Source organism: Stigmatopora argus, chromosome 5, assembly GCF_051989625.1.
Source record: "Stigmatopora argus isolate UIUO_Sarg chromosome 5, RoL_Sarg_1.0, whole genome shotgun sequence".
Classification (NCBI taxonomy): domain Eukaryota; kingdom Metazoa; phylum Chordata; class Actinopteri; order Syngnathiformes; family Syngnathidae; genus Stigmatopora; species Stigmatopora argus.
The window spans coordinates 5089801-5113466 of record NC_135391.1 but is presented as its reverse complement, the minus strand read 5'-3'; the positions used below and the strand labels follow the sequence as shown (position 1 = coordinate 5113466).

The following is a 23666-nucleotide window of genomic DNA, read 5'->3' as shown; positions in this document are numbered from 1 at the left end:
AGTAAGGCTTTTTTCCCCAAAAACGACAAAGTATTGTAAGGCTTTTTTCTTGAAAAAAATGACATAGTATAGTAAGGCTTTTTTCTTAAAAAAACGACATAGTATAGTAAGGCCTTTTTTCTTAAATAACGACTTAGTATAGTAAGGTTTTTTACTTTTATTTGTTTGATAAAAATGACCATCTAATCTAAAGTATTTCAACATTGCAAGTTCTCCCAGAGAGAATGAACATTGGACTGCTTCAATAAAAACACCATCTGCTATTTAATAAATTGACAGTAGATGCCAGCACCCGATCAGGCGACCAAAAAAACCGGCGACAAAAAAGACCAGCAATCCAAAAGACGACGACCAAACTTCCGGGCGACCTAAAGACCGCGACCAAAAGACGGGCGACCAATCGACCGTGTACCCTATACATGGTCTGTAGTCCCTTGGGGTTTGCCCATAGTTGACTGGGATAGGTGTGAAATATGAACTGTATTCTTATATTTAATCTTGCACCCTTGTGCACTCTTATGAATTTAGTTACTAGAATAGAATTTTTACTGACACCTACAGGTCAAGGCCTGTCATCACTTTGTATATACACACCCCTTTTTCTGGTCCCGCCTAAAGTTTGTCTCCGCCTAAACTTCTATTAAATACCATAACCGACCGACTGGACGGCGTATCTGGTTGGGGAACCTCGAGGTGGACGCTGGGTCTGTCCGTCAGCTGCCCCCTTCTTAGGAAGGGTGGGGGCTAGCCAAGAACAAAGGAAGAGGGCCGAGCAGCGACCATTTTCGAGAGGCCTCCCTTTCCAGATAACCTCCTTCGGCCGGGAGCTTAAAACTACCACGTGTTTTGCTGCTTCCTCTGTATGAAGATTATTGTCGAGGCAACCCAGCTTTGACAATAGGTTCCAGCACCCCTGCAACAAAAACACAAGAAGGATCAAAGACCAAAGGAGGAGGGATGTTTTATTGACTACTTGAAAGCAAACAAGCTGTTGACGTACAGGAAGAGAATTGATCAAGAATTGCAAAAGCACAAGAAGCAGGACCAAAGTTTTCCGGTGCTCTTTTGCCAAGCTCCGCACATTCAGAAACATTCAAAAGAGCAAAATGTTTTCTCTTCTAACCTGAGAGCACAAGCATGACGACAATCTTCCCAGCAAAGTTGTTTGTGCTCTCTGAGAAAGGTTGAATTCACCCCAAAAAATTACATTCAGAACAGATCAAGTGTATTCGGAAATGGATTTATATATCAAAATGTTCGTCCTTTTTCAAATGTCTTACCGTTCAATTATTTGTAACTTTCCTCCGTCACGTTCTATGAATGGAAAAAGCCAGGTTTGTCTTTGAAAAAAAAATGTTTGAGTTAATTCCTACCCTCAACTTGTGCATATTTCTCTTCTGCGCTATAATTGCAGTTTAACACTTGACTCCAATGGAAGTGGCTTGAGACCTTCAACAAAACAGTCAAGAAAGAAAAGTTCAAGACATCTCCGATCCACTGAAAAAAGGTAAAAGCAACTTTGTTTATTAAACCAAGTAAAAGCATGTAAGATTTAAACATAGATTCTGAACAAATATTTAAAACATGGACTTCTGGTTTTTTTTGTAATGCTGCAGCCAGTAAGGTTATCTGAGAATAAATGTCCAAACTACCAGAACGCATTTGTCACTTCAGAAAATTAAGGCAAGTACTGAACTGAGGAAAATGCAAGGAACTGGCAGTCAGTTTTCTTTGATAATAAAAAACATTTTTGTGCTACTGACCAACATACAAAAAAAAAAACTTAAAATAGTCTTTTTACCCCCTGCCCCCATTTAAGAACAGGATTAGTACTGAGAACCCTACGTTTAAAAGTTTTTTTTTTTTTGTGACAGACTTTTGAGTAGTTGTGGCTTGTATTCACAATATCCAAAAAATGTTGATCAGGGTTATGATACAAGTGCTTCACACGAATAATATTACCGCTAAATTACCAGTTCGGCACGGATGAAGTACATTCGTCACTGAGGTTTCTTCTTCTCGAACCAGCGCGCAGAGGCCTCGGCGTCTTTAATTGACGATTGTTCCCGCAGGTGGAGGACGAGCGGACCCTCTAAATCGACGACTCGTTCAAACGATTGAGGCGAATGCGTTGGATGTAACTCACGTTGGCGGGGCTGAAGCGGCTGGGGCTGTAATCCGGCGAGGCGGCGTGGCGGGCGGGGCTGAAGCGACCCGATGGCGACGCGAGGAAGCCGGACGGAGAGCCGGGGGTCTGACGCTGCTTTTCGAGTTGTCGTTTTACCACCGCGGGGCTCGGCCAGCTGGACGCGGCGGCAGCAATAATTCTAGTTTGAGTACCGTGGACAAGGAAATGTGTTCTTCAAGAATACTTACGAACCTTTGAATGTCTGAGGAAGAGTAGGACTTGATTGTGCGCATCCACTTGTGAACACTGGGATATTTTTGGCTGTCCACTTCTATGTCTCCAATTGCAGTCAACACGTCGCAGTCCAACTTGGTAGGGTAATCCCTAAAAAAAATAAAATAATGTCAAACATGACATTTTACAGATTTGAATACCGTATTTTTACGACAATACGGCGCAGTGTCAGTAACGAGTGCTATTTCTGTAACACACACACACGCGTACCAATTTAAAGATTATGATGTACTAGTATATCATAGTCGGTTTAACTTTTAAATAGGTTAGAGTAAGAGCATGAATGATGTAATCATTGGTCATCGATTTTCGGAGGAATCCTCAACAGACCACTCAGGTGAACATCCAGGGTACAGACATTGAAATCGTGGAGAATTTTAAGTACCTGGGTGTTCACCTCAACAACAAACTAGACTGGTCCACAAACACAGATGCCCTGTACAAAAGGGGCCAGAGCCGCCTCTACCTACTGAGGAGTCTACGGTCCTTTGGAGTGTGCAGGACACTGCTGAGGACTTTCTACGACACTGTGGTGGCCTCTGCAGTGTTTTATGCAGTGCTTTGTTGGGGATGCGGGAGCACGGAGAGGGACAGGAACAGGCTGAATAAGCTGGTCAGGAGGGCCAGCTCTGTTCTGGGCTGTCCTTTGGACTCTGTGGAGGAAGTGGGAGAGCGGAGGATGCTGACCAGGATGATGTCCATCATGGACAGCACCTCCCACCCCCTGCATGAGTCTGTGGAGTCCCTCCGAAGCTCCTTTAGCAATAGACTGCGGCACCCTCATTGCAGGAAGGAGCGCTTCCGCAGATCCTTCCTCCCATCAGCTGTCAGGCTCTTTAACAAAAAAATGGCTGCGTGTTAAGACCTACCGTATGCATGCATGTACATTTATGTGTATGTATGTATGTATATATGTCCTAAGCAACACGCTTATTTAATTATATATTTATTCATGTATTTATTTCTTGACCTACTTATTACCTATCTATTTATGTCTAAAATGCCTTTCCTATTCCTGCATCCTCACCCTCTTGCCACTGGAACAACGAAATTTCCCGAATACGGGATGAATAAAGTTATCCAATCCAATCAATTGGCTTGTTTGCTTTCTTCTGGTTAACAAGTCGTGCTCTATTTTGTTGAACACTGTGTATGTGTGTGTGTATATGTGTGTGTATGTATGTGTGTGTATGTGTATATATGTATGTATGTATGTATGTATGTGTGTATGTGTGTATGTATGTCTGTGTGTGTCTGTGTGTGTGTGTCTGTGTGTGTCTGTGTGTGTGTATGTCTGTGTGTGTGTGTGTGTATGTCTGTGTGTCTGTGTCCGTGTGTCTGTCTGTCTGTGTCCGTGTGTCTGTGTGTCTGTGTGTGTCTGTGTGTGTCTGTGTGTGTCTGTGTGTGTCTGTCTCTGTCTGTCTGTCTCTGACATCATAATCTTTAAATTGGTACGCAACTCGAAACAATTTTCAAAAATAATTCCCGTTACTTTCCAGTTCAATCAATAATTTTGATGTAGAGCAAAGCGTGATACTCACCCGTCAATAAAGAGTCGTCTTCCAATGGGAGATGCTGGAGTCCTGGCAGAGAAGTCCTGGGCATTTTCTAAGGACTTATAGGACGATGCCGATGACCCCGAACTGCTCAGGTCTTTCCCGCTGTGATCCCACGATTTAGACCTGGCGCACAAGTTGCGCACCCCTAAAGCCGTCCTGCTCGTCCTATCCGGGCTATCGTCGTCAGCCCGGAAGAACTCTTGGGAGCTTCCGCCGCCGCCGCACCTCTCCCCCGCGTCTTCTCCCATCGGACTCTGGCCGATGGACAGCTGCTTCAGCTCGCTGCTCAGGTCGGCCGCCATCGGAGGGGCCCACGCACTCGGGGCTCCGACACAACTCCTCCTCTCCTTACATCCGTCGGGGCTATCCGGCGTTTCTTGGAGCGACATGCGCTCGAACTCCGCCGAGAGGTTGGCGACGGGCGAGCGCAGGCCGGAGGATGGGGAGCAGCGTGGGGGTGCTTTATCTCCATTGGGAATCCCTTCTCGGGAGGATCCCAAGCCGTTTTTGCAGACGCCGGGCGCCAGCAGGTCGTGCTCGGCCGCCGTCTCGATGAGGTCGTCGCCCCGATACTTCAGTCCCATCGGTAAGATGTGAAGGTCGTGACCTCCCACTGCGCCCTTGAGGTTTTCCATGGATGCTGCGGAGGAGGTGATGCTGGTGAGTGCTGCGTTCTGCCTATTCTTCATCTCCTCAAGGCTGATGTCCTCACTCTCATCCAAAAAGGCACCGACAGAGATGGAGTTGCAGAACTTCTTGGGCTTGCCTGCAATGGCGGATGTTGGCTTAGACAGACTGCCCCCTTGTCAATTTCATGTAAAATATATATGAGACCTGTTGCCGTCACACATTTTTCCTATATTGTCTCTCACACTGCACAAGGTTTAATATGTGTGTGGTTCCAGTTTTTGTCCAACTTTACATCTTTTTGCTCGTTTTTGTGTTTTTGCTGCTTTTCTGTCTTAATGATTTGATTTGGTGATACTTAATGATCCCATTTACTTTGTACTTTGTGCTTTTGCTTTGTTGTTCTGTCTAATCACCCTATGCTACTGTCACAATGAAATTTCCCAAATACGGCATGAATAAAAGTTATCCTATCCCATCCTATCCAATATAGTAGCAATATAAAAGGGAAATGTCAAAGTACCTGGTGAAGGAGTTTTAAATCTGTTGCTGGTCTCATTTTCCCCCTCTTCACAAGTCCGTGAAAATAAATCCCTCTTGCTCAGGTACTCTTCAAGTTTTTTAAGTCCCTTGGTTGACGACAGATCTGCAAAATCGTCGAGGAAATCCCAGTATTCTGCCCAGGGGCACCCCATCTCGTGGGCCAAATCTCTATGGGATGAATGGGAATGGAGGAAAAACAATTGAGAAGGTTATTAAATGTGTATAGTTTGATTAAAGTGTATATACTACGGCTATTGTATCATTTGTATTTACAAGTGAATTTCACTGGTGTCAAGAATGTTGTTTTGTCCATGTTACGCAAACTTTTCAATAAATTCTAAGGTGTTCTTTGGCTGTCCATTCTTCCTCTCCTCGCATATTTGTTGTTTTCATAATCTTAATTTATTTTTAGAGTATTTTTCTTTAAAAAATGATGCCTCACTTAGGAGTAACGCAAGAGGTCACAGGAAGTGTTGCATGCACAGTTTTTTTTTTTTTACTATATTTTTTACTTCTTTTTTTTTATTTATTTATGTTTTCACTGGGAAACACGCACTTAGTGGAGTAGCACCACCAATTTCGTTAGACGCAAGCTGTTGCATAAGGACAATAAAGGCTTTTGATTTGATTCTGAAAATCAATTCTTTCTCATGAAGAAAATCAATTCTTTCTCATGAAGAAAATCAATTCACGATATGAACACATTCACGTTACGAGCTTGGTCGTGGAAATCATTGTCATCGAATCATGGGGGTCCACTGCATTGTTATTGGAACCAATTATGCTGCCTGTCTACTGTGAGGATTATTATGTGTTGCTATTTTCAATTGTCTCACTCTCTCGGGCATTACTCACACACAGTTGGCAGGGGGAGACAGCGACATCTTAATGTCGATTTGTGATACTAGTGTAGTGTACATGAAATCTCGTTAAAGTAGGAAGTTGGCGCAAACTGAGTGGCATCTGCTGGACAAGATGTGCATTGCAAGAAGCGGTGTATTTACAGCAATAATAATAAGAACATTACATATGATCTTGGCCATACCCATCATCCTATAATAGAGCACGAGTGAGTAGTTTTTTTTAGAATTACCTGCCAATCCGCTCTGCGCCACGTTCAGGGTCTGACTTGAGGACGTTATGGAAGTGCTTTGCTTGATTCCGGGGAGGCGTCTTCCAGGAATGGCGAAAATCTCCTGCCTGAAAAAAAAGGCAGATGGGAGTTGCTGAACTGCTACTTGGTTTCTTGTAAAAATGCTCGATGCAACATCATTGAATAATCTCGCCAAAAGAAATCAACAGACTGCAGGGACATGAACGAAGCTCTCACTTTGGAAGGGCTGAGTGGTCCCGCAAAGGCCGTGACAGTCATTAGTGGATCCAAGGGGCTTTTTGTGTGCCGTTGGATCAGAGAGAGACTTTCCGAGGCTTCCGGTGACCAAGGGGCACCAATGATGGGCTGAGAGGTGTTGTCAGCTGCCCTGAGCAATGGGATGTAGCAGCGATCTGTAGGCAAGCATTGACATGCTGTCACACGGACAAATGCAATTTTCTTGTCCATATAGAAGGTTTCCAAGTTTTGCTTTGTCCTTACCTTCCAAATAGTTCATTATTTTCTCTTTCACTTCAGGTGTTGTGCTCTTTCTGCTACAAATGATCTATGAAAAGAGTCAATCACACACACATCATACATACAGCTGTCACAATCCAACTGTTACCGGATTAGGAAAGGAAGGAATGTGCTTATGCTCATCTAAATTTAGCCTACAATGGGCATTGAAGGATTGCAGCCGAAAGTTTGGAGAAGCTAGCTAAAAGGTCACACCTTCTAAAATCTCAGACAAATGATACACCAGGTTCTTCTACAATAGAATACGTACATTTGTTTCAGAGCAATGCGTACAGCGGTACACGGTCGATTGGTCGCCAGTCTTTTGGTCGCCCGGAAGGTAAGTGATAATTACCATTTAAATTGTTGCTCAAATTCCCAAAATACAAACTGTGAATTACTATTTAGTCATACTTAATGACCTAGTAATTATTAGGCGAAAGAAAAGCTCCAAATTTGATCTGATTCTCTTTTCTGTATACATTAAAGTCCATCCTGAATGAGATGTAATAAAGTAAAATATAATTGAAGAATACGTCCGTGACAAAAAAAAAAAATCTGTCATGACTACCCGATAGTTTTGTTGTTATTAAAACCAGCAGGAGATTTTGCTGAAAATAAACACTTACATCACATGGTTTCTGGCCATTACTGTTTGTGCGGTTCTTGTCTGTGACAGGATGCGAACATAGAACGTTGACCACGTCTGGACATCCAAACTTGCAGGCAAAGTGGAGCGGTGTTTCATAACCCTGCCGAATATTAAGAGAAAAGTCCAAAGTGAACACCGATGACTGATTTGATCAAACCAATTTTTTAAACCACAAAAATGAAACACTTACGGCCTTATCTGGAGTGTTGAGGTAAAGATCGACAATATAACTGATGCGCTTCTGCAGCATGTCTTCTTGGTCATCCGGGTACATCAGGCGCATGAACTCTGGGTTTTCCAAAGTATTCAGTAGAAGTTGGGCGATGCCTGCTTGGTTTTCCTTGGAAGCAACGTGCATTACGTTGTACCTGCAGGCCACCTGAGCACACATTGAAATTTAACGGTTTGGAGGATTAAAATTGAGATTTACTACTTTATACCCAACAGGACAACATGTCATGGGACACAGCAATTAAGATTCCTGTTATCAAAAAATTGTAATTCCTCATATTTTTGCAACATCTTAGTCAATTCTTTTCCTTCCATTTTTTTGGGTAACATGGCTTCTACTAGAAGCCTACTAATACTACTACTAGAACTTGACCTCTCTGACTGATCTGAAGCCCCCAAACCACACTTTGGGATAAACTAGAACAGCAAAAATTCAACTTGTCACTTAACTATACATTCATTTTTGAAATGTGTGAGAACACCAGCATACTGGAAATAAAACAGACATTAGGAGAACCTGCAAACTCCACATATAAATGCCTAATCTGAGGATTTTGAGTAGGAGACATCTATGCTAACCAACGGCACGGCACCCCCTTGACCCATCACAAGTCAGTTCTTTTCCAAATATGGCAATGAAGTTACATTAATGTTTTCAAAGACTAAGAATAACAGTCCCGGGGCCAACAATATCACATTCTGCTGCTTCCTCAATTCACTTCAGCCTAAAAATAGACATTTCAAATTTTCTTATCCTAACAAGGGTCACAGGGGTGCTGGATATAGCCTGTCCCAACCAACTATGGGCAGTATTTACCTTAAATTGGCCACTGCGCCGCCCTAAAATTGACATGTTCCAGTAATTTGGTATCAAAAGAAATGTTCTATAATTTCACCTGCACAATTGTGGGGTTATCCCCTGAGCCAATGAGATAGCGTGGGTTGCTCTGGACTATCTCCCTGAAGGTCGCCTCATCTCCTTTCTCCACCGCTTCCCTCAGTTTTGTTGTCAGGTCCTGGGTGCGTGGGCTCTTATAACTGTTGGCCCGTTCCCTGTTAGTGGTATCCACCTCCATGACGTCTAGTGTGTGAGAAAGACAAGACAGTAACAGTGAGGAGAATCCCTAGGTCCAAGGAGCAGTTAATACCTTTACATAACTCATTTCTAATTTCAACATGAACAAGATTGTCTGCTAAAAAATTGAAATGTTGTATAGAAGAATTAACAACACAGAAAGACACCAATACAATAATAGTGTTAGTATGAAAAGAAAAAAATCCCCCCGAGTTATTGAAGCCATTTCTAAAGCATTATGTGAAATATTAATCTTTAAATACTGTACCTTTACCGACAATTTGGCATGGTTTAAATGTAGATACACAGGGCATAGATTTGCTGGGAGAGGGGAAACAGTCAGACATCCCCTTCGCAAACTTCTCCGCATCCTCACGGTTGGAAAAACGATTGAAGCGTGCTCCTTTCATCTCTTTGATAGCTTGAAGGGCATCCTTCTTATCTGTATACACAAGTACTCTTTCTACAAAAAAAAAAAAACAATAATCAGAGTAAGTCCTTGGACTTTGACATGTATTTTCTTTCCAATGCGTTCATACCGTTTCGACACAAAATGTCCTCCAACAGCACCCCGTAGTAAAAAGATGGGGATACTTGTTCCACTTTTGAAGGACTTTTCATTTTGCATTGAGAGTTACATATCTCCTCTTCTTCAGGCGGGTTGAGTCCCACGCCATAGCCAAAGTCCGGCTCCTCAATTGGGCCGCCACTTTCTCCGGCGGTCAAGTTGGCACACGGTAAAGGTTTGACATGTTCGGCCCCCTTAGCGACGCCGTCTCCCTCCCGTGCCGAGGAACCGTTGTTGTCTGCTCCGGCGGCGGTGCCGCTCTCTGACCCAGCAAGCTTCCGCGCCAACTTCTTTTCAAGGAGAGATCGGGTAGTGGCTGTGATGGCGACGCACTTGAGGTCTGCCCTGGCAATTTCCTCGCGCAGCTCATCGGCAGTTAGGCCCTTCAGCCGGATCAAAACTGCCTCCATTCTCTAGCTCCCTGGGAATCACCAGAATACACAAACATACAAAATCATATGAGATACTCTGCGCTTTTGGCAAAAGCATAGAAGAATTTAGGGAAGTATTACTTAGAACAAGTCAACTAGTGCTGGAGCAATTGGATTAGATTGATTTTTTTTTTATATATGCACCCATTTCTCCCTACAGAAACATAGTTGAGGCTTGCTACGACAAAGCACGTATCATTACTTAACATTGAAGATGTTACCAACCTATCAACAATCGAAAAATAAATAAATACATATAGTGCTAGCTAACCCGGTGATAAGTGTAGCTAGCATACATAGCACATCGGTTTTGATGAAATTCTGCCCATTACAAAGAAGCGGAAGCAATTCAAACAACCAGTATCAATATTGTGCATGACACACATCATATAAATATAGATATTTGTTAATGTATACGATCGTTTTAGTCGATTCACCGCATGCTGTCACACCCAACTGTCATTTAAGGTGGGTTCTTAGGCTCCGACATACAAACGTCTTCGGGGTGGTGATGCCGATTGAAAAAATAAAAAAACTAAAAGTGCATCTGATGACACCTTGGAACGAATGAGTAGTGATACTCACAGAGCACCATGTTTTGTATTTTACGACGAGGTTTGGCAGGTCCTTGTTAGTTTTACACTAATAAAGTGTTGCACAGACAAAAAGCTGGGGACGGTCTGATAGTCTCGTCTCATTGTTTACAACGTACTCTGCGCATGCTCAGTTTAGAGGGAGTGCGAATGATACGTTCAATTGCCGTGGGATTTTTTTTAGGTTTAGGAAAGGACCTCATAGCAATTTACGCATTATTAAAAGGGGATATATAAATATAGGTGCTAATAATTGTATTTTTGTATGTAGTGTAATGTATACAATTTAATTGCATTTTCAATTCCGTTAGTCACGTGGTTCTCGTCTTAGAACTTCACTTAGTGATGAAACGTGTTACTCTTAAACTGATTCGTACTCAGCAAAAAGTGCACATCTCCAAATTTTACTCGAAGGACAAATAAGAAAAGTGGCCATAAACGTTAACGATCAAAAGCTCACACTAAAGTAAAACGGGGCCTGTACCTGACAGATGATCATAGCAATAACAATAATGCAAATAAATATGGCTCACCCCGATACAAAATAACTGAAAAGCGTGTTTTGAGTATACGTGTTTGAGGCTCTCGTACTAACGTTAGCGTCTTTACAAGATAACGTTTGACCTAGTATTACCCACGCTAATCGTGTCGTGTATTGGTATTGTTATTTGAACAATAATCAAATGGGAAATGTTGGATGGTACAGTGTAAAAATATTAAAGACCATGCCCACCTCCGCCTCTCCTCGGGTGCTTGCTGCCAGATGGTTTTGAAATACAGACAAAAAGGACCCAACGTTGTCCAACAAAGTGCCTGAGCAAAAATGACGCTGATTAAAAAAGGAGCATTAACACCAAAGTTCGATCAAGTAAATACATTTTTATGGCAGGGGATGATTGCAATTTTTGATATGTTAAAAGAACATTTACATTTTTAATTTTAGTAATGTTTCATGACAAGTAAAATTCAGAAAGAAATTGAATTTGAAACCAGTTCCTTTAAAATACTCAAGCGCTGTTACATATCTAAAATTAACTTCGCACCCTGAATTTACAGCAACAAAAAACATCCTCGTTGTCAGATGTCTAGAATTGTTCTGCAAAAAACATCTGTAACAGAAACAATAGTGTAGAACGAGTCGAAATAATGATTCATAACTTGTTTTTGTCTTTACACTATTAAACATGTACTGTTAATTTACAATCACACAAAAAGAAATATATATTAAACTCAACAGAAACAGTTCACTTATCCAGCAGTCATACAACAAGATTAGTATATTTAACTGCAGTCACCTTTTATCACCAAGTACACAAATAACACCATAAACACCTGCTTTTGTTGGTAACCATTTTTGCAACATGCAACTACCTTTCTTCCATTTAGATTTCGATCAACAGGCATGCTGTTATTTACATGTGGGCCCTCCGATTGACAGATTTTCCACACTCAAAATATATTACATTTTGCACAAACCCTTAGCAAAACACTACGCTCACTCAACCAGATTCAGTTTCATTACAGCATTGTAAAGGCAGCACAATTAAGGCTTTTTCCATATACAAATGACAGCAGCCCAAGCAAGACAAGACACCTCCAACCCAAACTTAGAAATAATGTAATTGTAGCGCTAAACAACTTCTAGTTGAACGGTTACAACAAAAAAGAAGACCTACTGCATTCTTTTTAAAAAAGGCAACTAAAGTGTTTTAGTGCACATGACCTCATGACAAGGTGCAATGATGTCCCACCACCAGCTGCTGCAAAAAGTAACCCTGTTAGTGAAATCTTAACTGTCACGAGCCAGAAATAATAAAAAAAAAAAACATTCGAGCCATTGTGGCTTACTCCTGATCCTCACATATTTAAATATTGTCAGTCGATCATTAAATTATTAGGAAAGGCGTACTAAAAACCTTGAGACCAAATATGAACATGTGACGGGACAACTGCATCAACTTTTAACAAATTAGAATATCAGGGCTTGTCTTTGTGTGGTCGTGTATTTCTTTTAAACTCTTAATAAATAATACAGTATAAAAAGCTCGAATCAAGAATAAAGCTGCGGTATAATATGTATGACTCTGGTAATTGCTGCAAAGACTGAAGAACAAGGTCAAATGTTGATAGCCATTTTGAAAAATGGAATAAATGGCTAACAATGCTTTTGTGGATAAAACTCCACTGTTATTATACCCCAATAAAGGTTTGCTTTTAGGGCTGCTGCTGTTCTACTTCATTATTATTTTCCACCACAGTGTTGTCCAGTGACCTCGATGTATTAGAGATGTTGTTTGGAAGTCCCAGTTGAGTTAGACCTTCCTCTGTGTTTGGCCATGAGCTCATTGACTCGTGCACTGTTACCGTGTGCTCCTCCATCTGCTTTTGGAGGCTGTCCATCTCCTCCCTGATGCCCCCCAAAAAATAATAAAAAGGTCAGCACATTCCTATGTTAGCATTAGAAATAGTATTTCATGCATGGTTCAGGAAAAATAATTTACAATTATTTAGTTGTGCAATAAAATGCTCAATGTTTGTCCTCCAAAGAGTTTGAGAAGCACAGTATGACATTAGAACAGAGCATCTTACTTGAGCTGCTGTAAGCAGTTGTGCAAGTTGTTGAGGGGCTCCTTGTTGACCGAAGTTGATGGTTTGAGCAACTCATCGAGCAGGGAAGCTGGCACTGGGCAGTCTGGGATCTTTACCGGCGTCACTGGATTGGATGGGGTCCCCTCACTCTTCAGCTCCACCCATTGCTGTTGAAACAATAGCCCAATTTATGCATTGGACATATATGAAGGTTCTATTTCCTTCTTTAGCATCATTTTCTGGTGTTGTGGAGAAGAGGGCATAGAACATAGAGCTAATTTCAAAATGTTTTTTTGGCATCTGATGCATTTCTGCTATTTTCTACCTGTCATGAGACTGTTTTAACTGTCACAAAATGTGCTTTAGCCAGTCAAGGGGTTAACCAAATGAATGTGTATTCTGCAGTCTAACAGCCAATGGGAAAATCACTGAACAGTTTTCCATTTTACTTTATAGTGCATTGATATTAAGTGCATTAAAAATTAAAGAACCAAATTCTTAATGTATGTATTCTAAGGTAAATAATAATATTCCTCCTTCCACTGACTGGACCTTAGGTTACAACAGTGATATTGAAGACAACAAAGACCAATGAGAAGTCAAGAAATAGGCCGCATCACCTTCCTGAGACGGTTCTGTTTTAGATCCTGCTTCAGTTGCTGATTTTGTAACAGAAGGGTCTTCATGCTGTTTTTCAGTTCACCTACTTTAGCTTGTAGCATAAACTTGTCTTTCCTTGTACCACTCAGCTCCTCCTGGACGGTCTCCAACTCTATCTTTATGTTCTGTGACAGAAAAGCTTAAAATAAATTCAATCATTGGGGAAAAAAAGCAAGCCCCCACCACATTAAAAATGACTCACTTTGCGTTTTTTTTTTTTTTTTGCTTTCCTCATTTATAGATTTGTTTGAATAAATACTTGCTTGCAAAGCTGTCTGCATGCTATCCAGTTCTTTTTTCTGGCACTCCTCCATCATCTCCAACTGTTGCTTCTGAGTTTCAATCTCTCTCTGTCTCTGTTCCACCTCCCACTTAAGGTCCTCAACCTGTGAGTTGTCAGCAGTAGAATTTGGTTGATTTTAAGAGGGGGAAAAGTATGAAAATATCATTCAACAGCCACACATTATTATTTAAAACCTAACAAGTCCAACTTAATACCGACAGTCAAGTCCAAGCCAATAACAGCAGTCACTTAAATGGTATGAAAATAATGATAAAGGTCTCCTCACCTCTTGGTTAGTGAGGGGCTTTTTTGACAACTCTTCATCCAACTGTTTCTGAAGGATCTGAAGTTGGGAATGTGCTTCAGCCAGCTCCTCTTGGAAAGTGGAGATCTCATGGGCATGTTTCTCATCCTCGGATCTGTGGATAAAATCAGTCATTGTAAAAATGTTGGAATCTTTTTTTTCAAAGTAGTTAGTCTATGTTTTACTTAAAAAAAATCTAATATTTAGCTTGCTAAATCCCCCCCAAAATGGAAAAAAATAATAATAATAATCACAGTTTACTGAGAAATTGTCTAAGAGGTGCCTTATATTTTTGCTAAGCAAATTTATCAACCAGCACATGATATATGAATGTTTGCATAACTGCATTCTTCCCTTTTTTGTATGCTGTATTCTTTAGCAAACTATTTGCTTACTGTAACTTGTTGGCTTCATGTTGCAGCACTTTGACCAAGTCTTCTTTGGCCTGCAGGTCTTTCTTGATCTCAGAAAGTTCCAACATGGCAGCCCTGTAGTGTCTCCTGTTGTGGGCTGCTTCAGCTTTTGCTGTTGCCACCTACATAGAAACGTAAAATCAATGATTAGCAACCAAAAAGTCACAACAGTAAAACGACAAAAACATGGCACGGCCGAGTCCCCTGAGAATTTGTACCTGTTCTTTAAGATCTTTGACTTTGTTTTTTTCTTTTTCCAAGGCAAGCTGTAGAGTTTGCACCACCTGCTTCGTTTGCTGGTCCTCCTCCTCTTTGCGTTTCAGAACAGCTTGAACCTGAATAAGCCGATGGTTAAAAGAACTCTTTCACTGTTAAGATGGTTCTTCACAATTCTGCGATTTCCAAAAAACTACATAGATGACAATGTATAACACTGGTTGACTTTATTTTTCACCTGCAAGTTGAGCTGTACAAGATCAGCCTCTCTCTTTGCTAAAGCAGATTCCAAGATATTGGCATGTTCCCGCAATGTACTATTGGACTGTGTAAGTCCAGCCAATTTCCCTTTTTCATGTTCCAGCTCGAGCGCTAACTTCTTGTTGGCGTCTTCTAGTTTTCGAATACGCTTCTTGAAGCACCGGGACTCTTGAAGCTTTGGAAAGAAAGATAGCATTGGTTTATTGTTATACGCCGACATAATCATAGGACTCAGAAGGTTAAAGTAGTCCACATAGTTGATGGCACACCTCATCTTCTAACTCCATAACCTTCTCCTGATACTCCTCTAACTCAGTGGAAGTGAGGGAAATGACTTCCTCAAGCTCCTTCTCTAACATTGCTTTGCTTTTGGCCACAGCATGCAGCTCCGTCTGAAGCGATTCGATCTTCTCCTGGGTAACACACAAAGAGTTGGTTCTTATAATGTATCCTATTGCTTGCATTCAACAATACAAAGATGTATTTTCAATGCATTTCACTTTTGCGAAACAGAAAACAATTCTGTAAATGTAAATATATCAGATGCTTACACCCTTAAATAAGTTTTGCTTTCAAAACCAGTACTTGAACTCAGAATCCCAAGAATATTTTTACTTGTAACACTATTTGCGAAACAAACATACCTTTAATATTCCACTGCCATAATAAAGTGTTGTAGATGAGAAATATTAACAGCAGATATTTTAATGTGTGATCAGGCACCTGCAATATGTGGTCGTTTCCCCCATCTGACACCAGAGCCTTGAGCTTGACTAATTCAGCCTCAGTTGTCTCCTTGTCAGTCAAGGCCTCTTGCAGCCTCCTACTTAGGATGCTGACAGCATTCTCATATGCCTTGTGTTTGACCTTCATCTCCTTCTGAGCGCTGGTTAAATCGGTCCCCAGGCGCTTCATGCGCACTTTTTGCTCCGAAATGGCTCTGTTTCAAGCAAAGGATAAAATTGAATTCAATAAAGGACGAGTTTCTATTCCTCGCAAGCGAAATTTTGTAGTATCACGGATCAAGCTAACAGGCTGGCTCAAACACCACTACAATGCCTATTTTGGTCATGAATCATATATATCATTTTACAAATACACCTGAAAAAAATATGATCATAAATAAAATCAAAGAGGTAGAAGTTATTTAAGTGCCATTTGCTTAATCAGGAGTAGGACTCACTTTTTAGCTTCGGTTTCCATTTTCTCCACTTGTTTCCTTAGAGTTTCATTATCTTTTGTTACAGCCACAAGCTGACTTTGATCAAACTGCAAAGACTGTTGGGGGTGAAGGAAAAAAAAATCAGAACAGATTTCCCTAAACTTAACACAATTTAAAGTGTTTCCAATGACCTGGATCTGTTTTTCAAGCTGGTCTCGTTCTCCCTGAATGTCCTGCAGATGACTTTCCATGTTATTCATCTGTTCTTGGACTCTGAGAACTTCTTTTTGCAGCCGCGCCTGCTCCAATTCAGACTTTTGCTTCTCTCCCTGAACCTCCTGAAGTTCTTGTTTTAGATCCTTCACTTCTGCGATAAGACGTTTTTTGGTAGACTTGAGCTCACTGATCAGCTGATCTTTGGAATTAGCATCCCGACGGTATGCTTCCACCATGACCTGTGAAAGATGTCGCATTATGTGTGAGATTTTTAGCTGTATACCACAGAAGTTATTTTGCTAAAGCCAATAATAAGCCTAAATATACAGTAGCCTTATAAATTGTCAACAAACCACTCTTCTTTGTCACAGCTTTTGATGGCAAATTAAGCAGCATCCATCATTTCTAAAAGTCGTTTTATTCTAGACATGACAGCAATTCAGCTCCACAATAGACGTGTCCTCCCACAAAATCAAAAGCACTGGCAAGATGGAAGACTTGCAACATAATGTTATAAGAAAATGCAAATTTTGCTTCTGGTCCATAAATTTTACTGACATTTTTTTTGGACTTGCAGAGAACTATAGTGCCTGAAATTTGGTTTGCAATAATATTGCAAGAAGGGGCTTATTATAATAGATAGTTCCTTTTGCTGATTTTACGTAAAATTAAGAGTGTGCTTGCTATTTATTGAAAAAAAATTAAGATCCAGATTTACCTTTTGTTGTTGGTACTGTTCCTTCAATTTTTGAGCCTGTTTTTTCAGGGAACCATTTTCTTGCTGCAGGTTTTCAATCTAAAACAAATAAAAAGCTATAAATAAATATCAAAACAACTACCGTATTTTCACGACTATAAGGTGCACTGCATTATAAGGCGCAACCTCAATGAATGACACATTTTATTTTTTTCCATATATAAGGCGCACTGGATTATAAGGCGCCCTGTCTATTTTGGAGAAAATTTAAGACTTTTAAGTGCGCCTTATACTTGTGAAAATACGGCACACATTTAATTATTAAACCTAAAAAAAAATACAACCATATTCCACCTAAAGTCCAATTATAAGTTCAATCACAATTTACTGTAGGACTACTTAAATAAGATATTTCTTATTTTTTATGCCATTTCAGGGAATCTCAATCACATACAACTAACATTTCGCACCTGGTTGGTTTTGACCTGAACTTCCTGTTTGAGTTGATCCAACACATCGGATGCCACCAAAACGTCTTCTCCAAGCCTTTCAGCATTTTCATCAAGTAGGCTCTTATCAGCTCGGGCAGTCTGCAAAGCTACTTCAAGAACAATCTTCTCATTCTGTAGGTATTGGATGGTGTCGTCTTTGTTATTGCTCTCTGCCTGAAGCTCAGCCAGCTGGCTTTCCAGTTCTAGGTATCGAGCCTCGAGATGATTGATTGACTGCTCTTTGGTATGTAAGTTCTCCTGAGTGGTGGTCAACTGTCGCATCAGCTCCAGATGTTCTTTCTGGAGAGACTGCAGCTGGATGTCCTTCTGAGAGAGGTTCAACTTGATCTAACGAACGCAAAAAAATGACAACAAAGAGGCACATTGTTTGGGACTGATGCGTAAAAGCTAGAGGTTGGCGGTAAAATCATTGAAAAATTGAAATGACGGACAAACAACTACCTGCTCAAGTTCCATTTCCAAATCGCTGGCTGCGTTGGCCAACTTTATTAAGCGCTCCCTTTCTCCTTCATACTCTTCTAATTTGTGTTGGAGGTCATCCTCCACTAAAGTCTTTGCATCTTGGATCTGCTTGTAAGCAGCTTCTTGAGTCATCATGTCTGCCTACATCACAGGGAGCAGAAGATCCACAGTTTAAAAAATAATGTCTTTAGTTTAAACCAATTTTGAGACCTGCACAATCAAATAAAGTACAATTTGATTGCTGTAGAATGGGCACTAATTTTTAAAAGAAACAATATAAGTATGTGGTAGACAGAGAAAAATAGTTTAGCTTAATGCCCAAATATTGCATTAAATTTGAAATCAAAGCAGAATGCTTCATAATGTACCTCAATGCTCTGCAGCTGAACCGCAATACGTTCTTTTTCTTTGATGGAACGGTGTTGTGTCTCAGTCAGTTGGTGGGACAGGGTCACATTCTCAAGCTTGAGATGTTCGAGAACGCCAGTCTGGGTCATTTTTCCAGCCTAAATTGAAAGAAAAAAAATGACTTGTTTTCATGAGAGCCATTCTATCATGTACATGTCATAATAAAATAAATCAAATCCAATTTACCTGCATGTCAGCCATTTCATTTTGCAGTCTCAACCGGGCCTCCTGAGCCAGACCGAGCTGCTGCTGGTACCACTGCCTGACCTGCTTGAGTGAGTCAATCTCTGCCTGGGAGGTTTTCAGTCGACTTTGGAGAGTGCTGCGTTCAAGCTGGACCTGTTGTAGTTGACTCTGTATACCGGCCATTTGCAGTCGCATTTCCTGAACTGTACATAAATAAATATTAAATAAGAATAAAAGTCATTTTTGGGCTGGGAGTGATGAATATGAGTATGAAGTTGACTCAGTGTCACCTATACTGTCCCTTGACATGAGAGTCTTTTGCATTTCCTCCACCTTGCCCATCAGTCTATTGTACTGGTCTTCAGCCACCTTCAGGTCATTGCAGAGTGATGCCAGGCTGGCATTTTTGCTTTCCAAATTACCCTGGAGCTCCATCATTGCCTTCTCTAGTTGGCTGCAATTGTGCCGCAGGGTGCCAACTTCTGTCTTGAGGACATTCTGCTTTTCTTGGCTAAATTGAACCTCTGCTCTCTGAGCCTGCATCTGAGCGTTGACAGTGGCGAGCTGAGCTTGGAGCTCCGTTTTCTCCTTCAGGGCCTGGGGGACAGCAGAGAATCGGAATGATTCACTATTTCCAAGCAAAAGTCATCATTCCAAGATGGAATTTAGCATTTACTAGAGGCAAAACTTTGGCATGACCATAAGGTTGTGGAATTGGAAAAAAATAGTCACAACTATGAGAGCATCTACTATGGTTGGAATGGTACTCGGACTTTTGGTCGCCGGACGTTTGGTCGCGGGAAGTTTGGTCGCCGGACGTTTGGTCGCCCGGAAGGTTATTGATAATTGCCAGTTAAAATTGTTGCTCAAATTCCCTAAATACAAACTGTGAATTATTATTTTGTCATACTTAATGCCCTAATAATTATTAGGCTAAAGAAAAGCTCCAAATTTCCCGTACTTTTATTGTGTTTTGTTGGAGATCTTGTTAAGACCTTGACTGATGTCCCTTCCTAAGGGGACAATCCATGTACATACACACTCTTATACACTCACACGTCCGCTCAGTGAAACTGCTCAGGGCCATTGTTGGCTTTGATTGATGCGTAGACCGTGTTGTTTTACCTTGTTTGGTCGCCAGACTTTTGGATCGCCGGACGTTTGGTCGCCGCACGTTTGGGTCCGGGCGACCAAACGTCCGGTCACGGGTTGGAATAACTTCATCTCAATCATACAATTGTGCAAAAGCAATAAAGGCATTCATAAATTCTCACGAACCTGATTGGCCTCAGAAGACAAAGATTCCAGTTGTCCTTCTAGTCTCATTTTTTCCTTCAGCACCTGAAGCATTTCATCATGGCCCATTACGGAACTCTCTAAAGAGACACTGAACAATGGAGAGAGAAAAAATCAGTGTTACCATAAAGATGAGACATACAAAAAATTAAAACGACTTAATCACCACCCAAAAATACCTGCTGGAGAAGCTGTCTCTCCGGCTGCGTGGTTCTACGGAGCCTTCTTGCTCCATCTCCAGAAGTTGCTGCTCATCACTGGCGGCTTGCAAGACCTCATGAAGAGAAGGAAACTGACCCATAGCCTCAGGAGCGATCTCCTGTCCCTCAACCATGTAGGTTCCCTGTGGCTTATCCATGGCAGCAGACAGCATGGAGTAGGTTCCCCTGGTAGATACACTGCTGTAGGATGAGCTGTCACTGTCGTTGCCATCATTCCCAGCTCTTGCTCCAGATTCGCTGCCGTCAATCTCAGAGACACTCTCGCCGACTTGCCCTTCCCCCGAACGTGACGTCACATTGACCTCGGATACAGTGGACACCGTGCTGACGATGGAATGGACGGAGCCTGCCGTGTTCTCTGCAGTCTTCATTCCGCCTCCTCCTTCGCCGCCACCGTCATTCTCTGTAGATTTGTAGTCGGCCAAGGAGTGGATCTTGCTCGTGCGGGATGTTCTCGATTTCTTCTCCTTGTTGAAGGGGATTCCTAAACTACCCAATTTAGGACCACGAGGTACGCTGGTCCTCAGGAAGGAATACTCCTTGGTCATGGCAACTGTATTGGCCCTGGGAAGACCCTCGGGGTGCAGCATTAACTCTGGATCAAGGGTGCTGAATGGCCTGTTTTTGGGTGTGCGATGAGACTAAAACAAAAGAAATGTTTGGCGGTGACAGGTTAGACGAAAATAAAAAGAATAAAACCACAAATTCTATGTTTTGAGGAGTGAGTCATACACTGATTGCAGCCCCTCTGAGACATACATAGATGTCAATTGTGCTCCAAGTACAGTGACTACGTGTTTACTCACCCTCTCCTTATGTCTTTGCACTCTGTATTGTTTCAGCTGCTCTTCCAGGCGCCTGCGAGCCTCCAGACGAATCTTCTCCTCATTTTCCATCTCCAACGAAGGCTTCTGATTGGCTAAAGAGCAAAGGCATTCATCCAAGAGTAGGCAAACAATAATAATATACTTGCGAATCACTGCATGGGTATCATGTGGAATTCAAGATTTGAAAAGAGGCCAGTTGTGAGCACTTAAATGCAACCGTTGTATCAAAAATGAGTTGACATCTGCATGGTTAGAACAGGCAAAATAAAACACATGCTATTGTGCATTTTAAATCAAACCTATAGAAAAGGTGTCAAACTCAGTCCTGTTCACGGTCCACATTAATGGCAACTAGATCTCATGTGGGCCGGACAATTTTATTTTTGGCCCAAAAAGTTAACCTACTTGCCGCCATTGACGGCGCTAGATAGGCAGAACAACCCTGCGGGCCAGATCGGACCCCATAGCGACACATTTACATGTTTGACACCGCCGCTACAGAATTTACACTGAAGTCATTTTCCTAACCTGATTTACCCAGAAGGATTGAGTTTTATTTTAAAATATTGTGCAACACAGACATGCAGCAGAGAAGGGGCATCGGCACCACAAATGTATGCTTACACAAATCTGTCTCCTGCAATGGCATACTGAGTCTGAGCGACTGCAACGTGTCACCCGTGTGACTCGTTTCCTCACCAGCACCACGCTCGGATTCAAGCATCATGGGTGGAGAAGCAGTCACACCCGCAGAGATTTCTTGATTTTGCGAGTTGACCAGCGGTTCGTTGCTTTGTGAAAGGTCTTTTCGGGGCAGGGAGCCGTTAAAATGCGTACTCCCAGGAGCAGCATTGCCCTCTGATATTTCATCTCCATTTGGCATCAAATTCAAGTCGACTGGGCCTGAAATGAGCGAGTTCCAAGGAATGTGAAAGTAAGTCATTGTTTGTGTTATGGACTACAAAACAAAGTGATTCTCTTGGCAAACTGGCTGAGCAACTATAGCAACAGAGGTAGTTTATCTTCTGACTAAATAGTCTTCAGGCTATGCTAAATTTCTAATTTGATTCACATAATCATATGTGTCCGCAGACTAGGATTAGATGATGACGAAAATGTTTAATTTTAATATAAACCAATAGAAGCACAATGAGTGAATACTCAATAAGGTCTTGTCGCCGATAGTGCAAGTGTACACTACACATTGTTGTGTGTTGTGAAATGAATAGGGACTGAATTACCTCTCTGTCACTCAAATTGTATGAAATATTGTCTATGTGCCCTTGAATTGAATGCTGGCCATTTTTTGTTGAAGAATACCTTACACCCACCCGGTTAAAGAATTTCAAAAATCTATTGTTAAACTGACTTTTGGTAGATTGGAATGTAAAAAAAAAAGACTGGTTGGTAGTTCCAAATATAAATGAGTTAGTTATTCCAGTTTCAAGGTATGCATGTTCATCTTTCTCTTTTCAAAGAATAGCAGATGTGTTAGTGGAGTAATGAGCACTTGGTGCAATAACGACAATGGAGGGGAAAAAAACAAGAGAAAGAAAGTATCAAAGCTTACCATTGAGAATTTCCTTGGTTATATTTGGATTGCCATCGAGCCCTTGCTGCTTCAAATGTTGCTGACTTTCAGCCTCTCGAGATGTCAAAGTGCTGTGATCTGGATCAGTATTGATCTCCATTTGAGCGGTGTATTAATTTTTAATGGCCATTATCAGCAATCCTTCCTTCTGGATCATCACTGGTTAGAAACACAATACCTGTAATATACAGAGGTTGACAGCATAATGATTAGACAAACTGATGTGTTTGTGTCATATATAACATGTATGGTAATCATAGGAATTATGTTAATTACGTTAATTTAAAAATCTATAATTACCACACTTTCATTTTTTAGGTGAAAAACAAACAAACAGATACGTCGTGTAAAAATAAATATCTATCAAATTCAGTGAAAATGATTTGGTTATAGTGGATTGGAGCCTTTTCGATTTACATTATGAGCAAACGCCCATTTGATTGAGCCAGTGAAACTGAAGTTTACGACGGAAACAACAACAAACTTACATAGATGCACAAAACAGGCGATTACTACCGAAATTAAATTTAGAAAAGATCAGTGAGCAATTGGGGGCTCTAAGAAATTCAAAGTAGAGTGGCACATTTATTTGGTATTGCAAGACTAAACGCTATCGTTATGTTTACGGTGGATGAGCTGTCAAGCTAACATGAAAGTTGCTAACTCGGTAGCTGGAGTAGTCGGAGCCCGTGCTTAGATTACTTTTCGTATTTACATTCATCTTATTAATAAGGAGTCCCATCTTGATTGATTGAGACATCGACGGGTTGATAAGACAATGACACATTTAAGAAATGCATTAAAATGAGAATGAAGGCTCACCAAACCAGCTGCGCCTTCTACTACGTGGCTGTTTGCGTTCCGACTCTGAAATACCTCCGACTGGAAACACTGAATGCGAACAATAGTACCGATCAAATTATGGTGGTGCCTGATTTAAATAAAATATATATTAAGGACAAAGCACAAATAATTAAAAATATATTTACATTAAATTAGGTAATATTTCTTATATTTTTGGATTCCTCATGTTTAGGACTCCTTCAAAACCC

General features: G+C 41.2%; 2 protein-coding genes across 5 annotated transcripts; both read right to left on the bottom strand.

The window, feature by feature from the left end:
• Positions 1–944: 944 nt before the first annotated feature.
• Positions 945–11140, bottom strand: ankle2 (ankyrin repeat and LEM domain containing 2). Of its 4 annotated transcripts, none has more exons than XM_077601754.1 (13): positions 11044–11140; positions 9258–9707; positions 8987–9181; positions 8540–8724; positions 7603–7791; positions 7390–7512; positions 6746–6809; positions 6482–6657; positions 6245–6351; positions 5132–5319; positions 3964–4747; positions 2381–2512; positions 945–2303 (listed from the first exon to the last, which is right to left on the bottom strand). In XM_077601754.1, the coding sequence occupies exons 2-13, from the start codon at positions 9694–9696 to the stop codon at positions 2093–2095; spliced, it is 2793 nt and encodes a 930-aa protein (XP_077457880.1). In that variant the 5' UTR covers positions 9697–9707; positions 11044–11140; the 3' UTR covers positions 945–2092. The 4 variants fall into 4 exon arrangements, with proteins under 4 accessions (XP_077457880.1, XP_077457878.1, XP_077457882.1 ...); XM_077601752.1 differs by lacking the exon at positions 11044–11140 and adding an exon at positions 10303–10415; XM_077601756.1 differs by lacking the exon at positions 11044–11140 and adding an exon at positions 10303–10415 and having other exon boundaries at positions 8993–9181.
• Positions 11141–11169: 29 nt separating this feature from the next.
• Positions 11170–23526, bottom strand: golga3 (golgin A3). Its single transcript, XM_077601751.1, has 24 exons — positions 23437–23526; positions 22594–22792; positions 21648–21926; positions 21003–21115; positions 20155–20837; positions 19958–20066; positions 18970–19276; positions 18680–18882; positions 18454–18591; positions 18065–18226; positions 17582–17950; positions 17133–17210; positions 16390–16653; positions 16220–16314; positions 15760–15976; positions 15306–15449; positions 15014–15211; positions 14778–14894; positions 14542–14681; positions 14129–14261; positions 13823–13945; positions 13520–13684; positions 12900–13066; positions 11170–12717 (listed from the first exon to the last, which is right to left on the bottom strand). Exons 2-24 carry the CDS (start codon positions 22712–22714, stop codon positions 12525–12527), a joined length of 4518 nt encoding a protein of 1505 aa, XP_077457877.1. The 5' UTR covers positions 22715–22792; positions 23437–23526; the 3' UTR covers positions 11170–12524.
• Positions 23527–23666: the final 140 nt, after the last annotated feature.

Coding starts and splice junctions, on each gene's coding strand:
- ankle2 (XM_077601754.1), bottom strand. CDS start 9,696: ATGGAGGCAGTTTTGATCCGGCTGAAGGGCCTAACTGCCGATGAGCTG. Junction 6,810..7,389: donor ATGGCCAGAAACCATGTGAT/GTAAGTGTTTAT, acceptor CTCTTTTCATAG/ATCATTTGTAGCAGAAAGAG. Junction 2,513..3,963: donor AGACGACTCTTTATTGACGG/GTGAGTATCACG, acceptor TATTTTTTTTAG/GGATTACCCTACCAAGTTGG.
- golga3 (XM_077601751.1), bottom strand. CDS start 22,714: ATGGAGATCAATACTGATCCAGATCACAGCACTTTGACATCTCGAGAG. Junction 18,227..18,453: donor TTCAGCTGCAGAGCATTGAG/GTACATTATGAA, acceptor CCTGTGATGTAG/GCAGACATGATGACTCAAGA. Junction 16,654..17,132: donor AACAGTACCAACAACAAAAG/GTAAATCTGGAT, acceptor CATCTTTCACAG/GTCATGGTGGAAGCATACCG.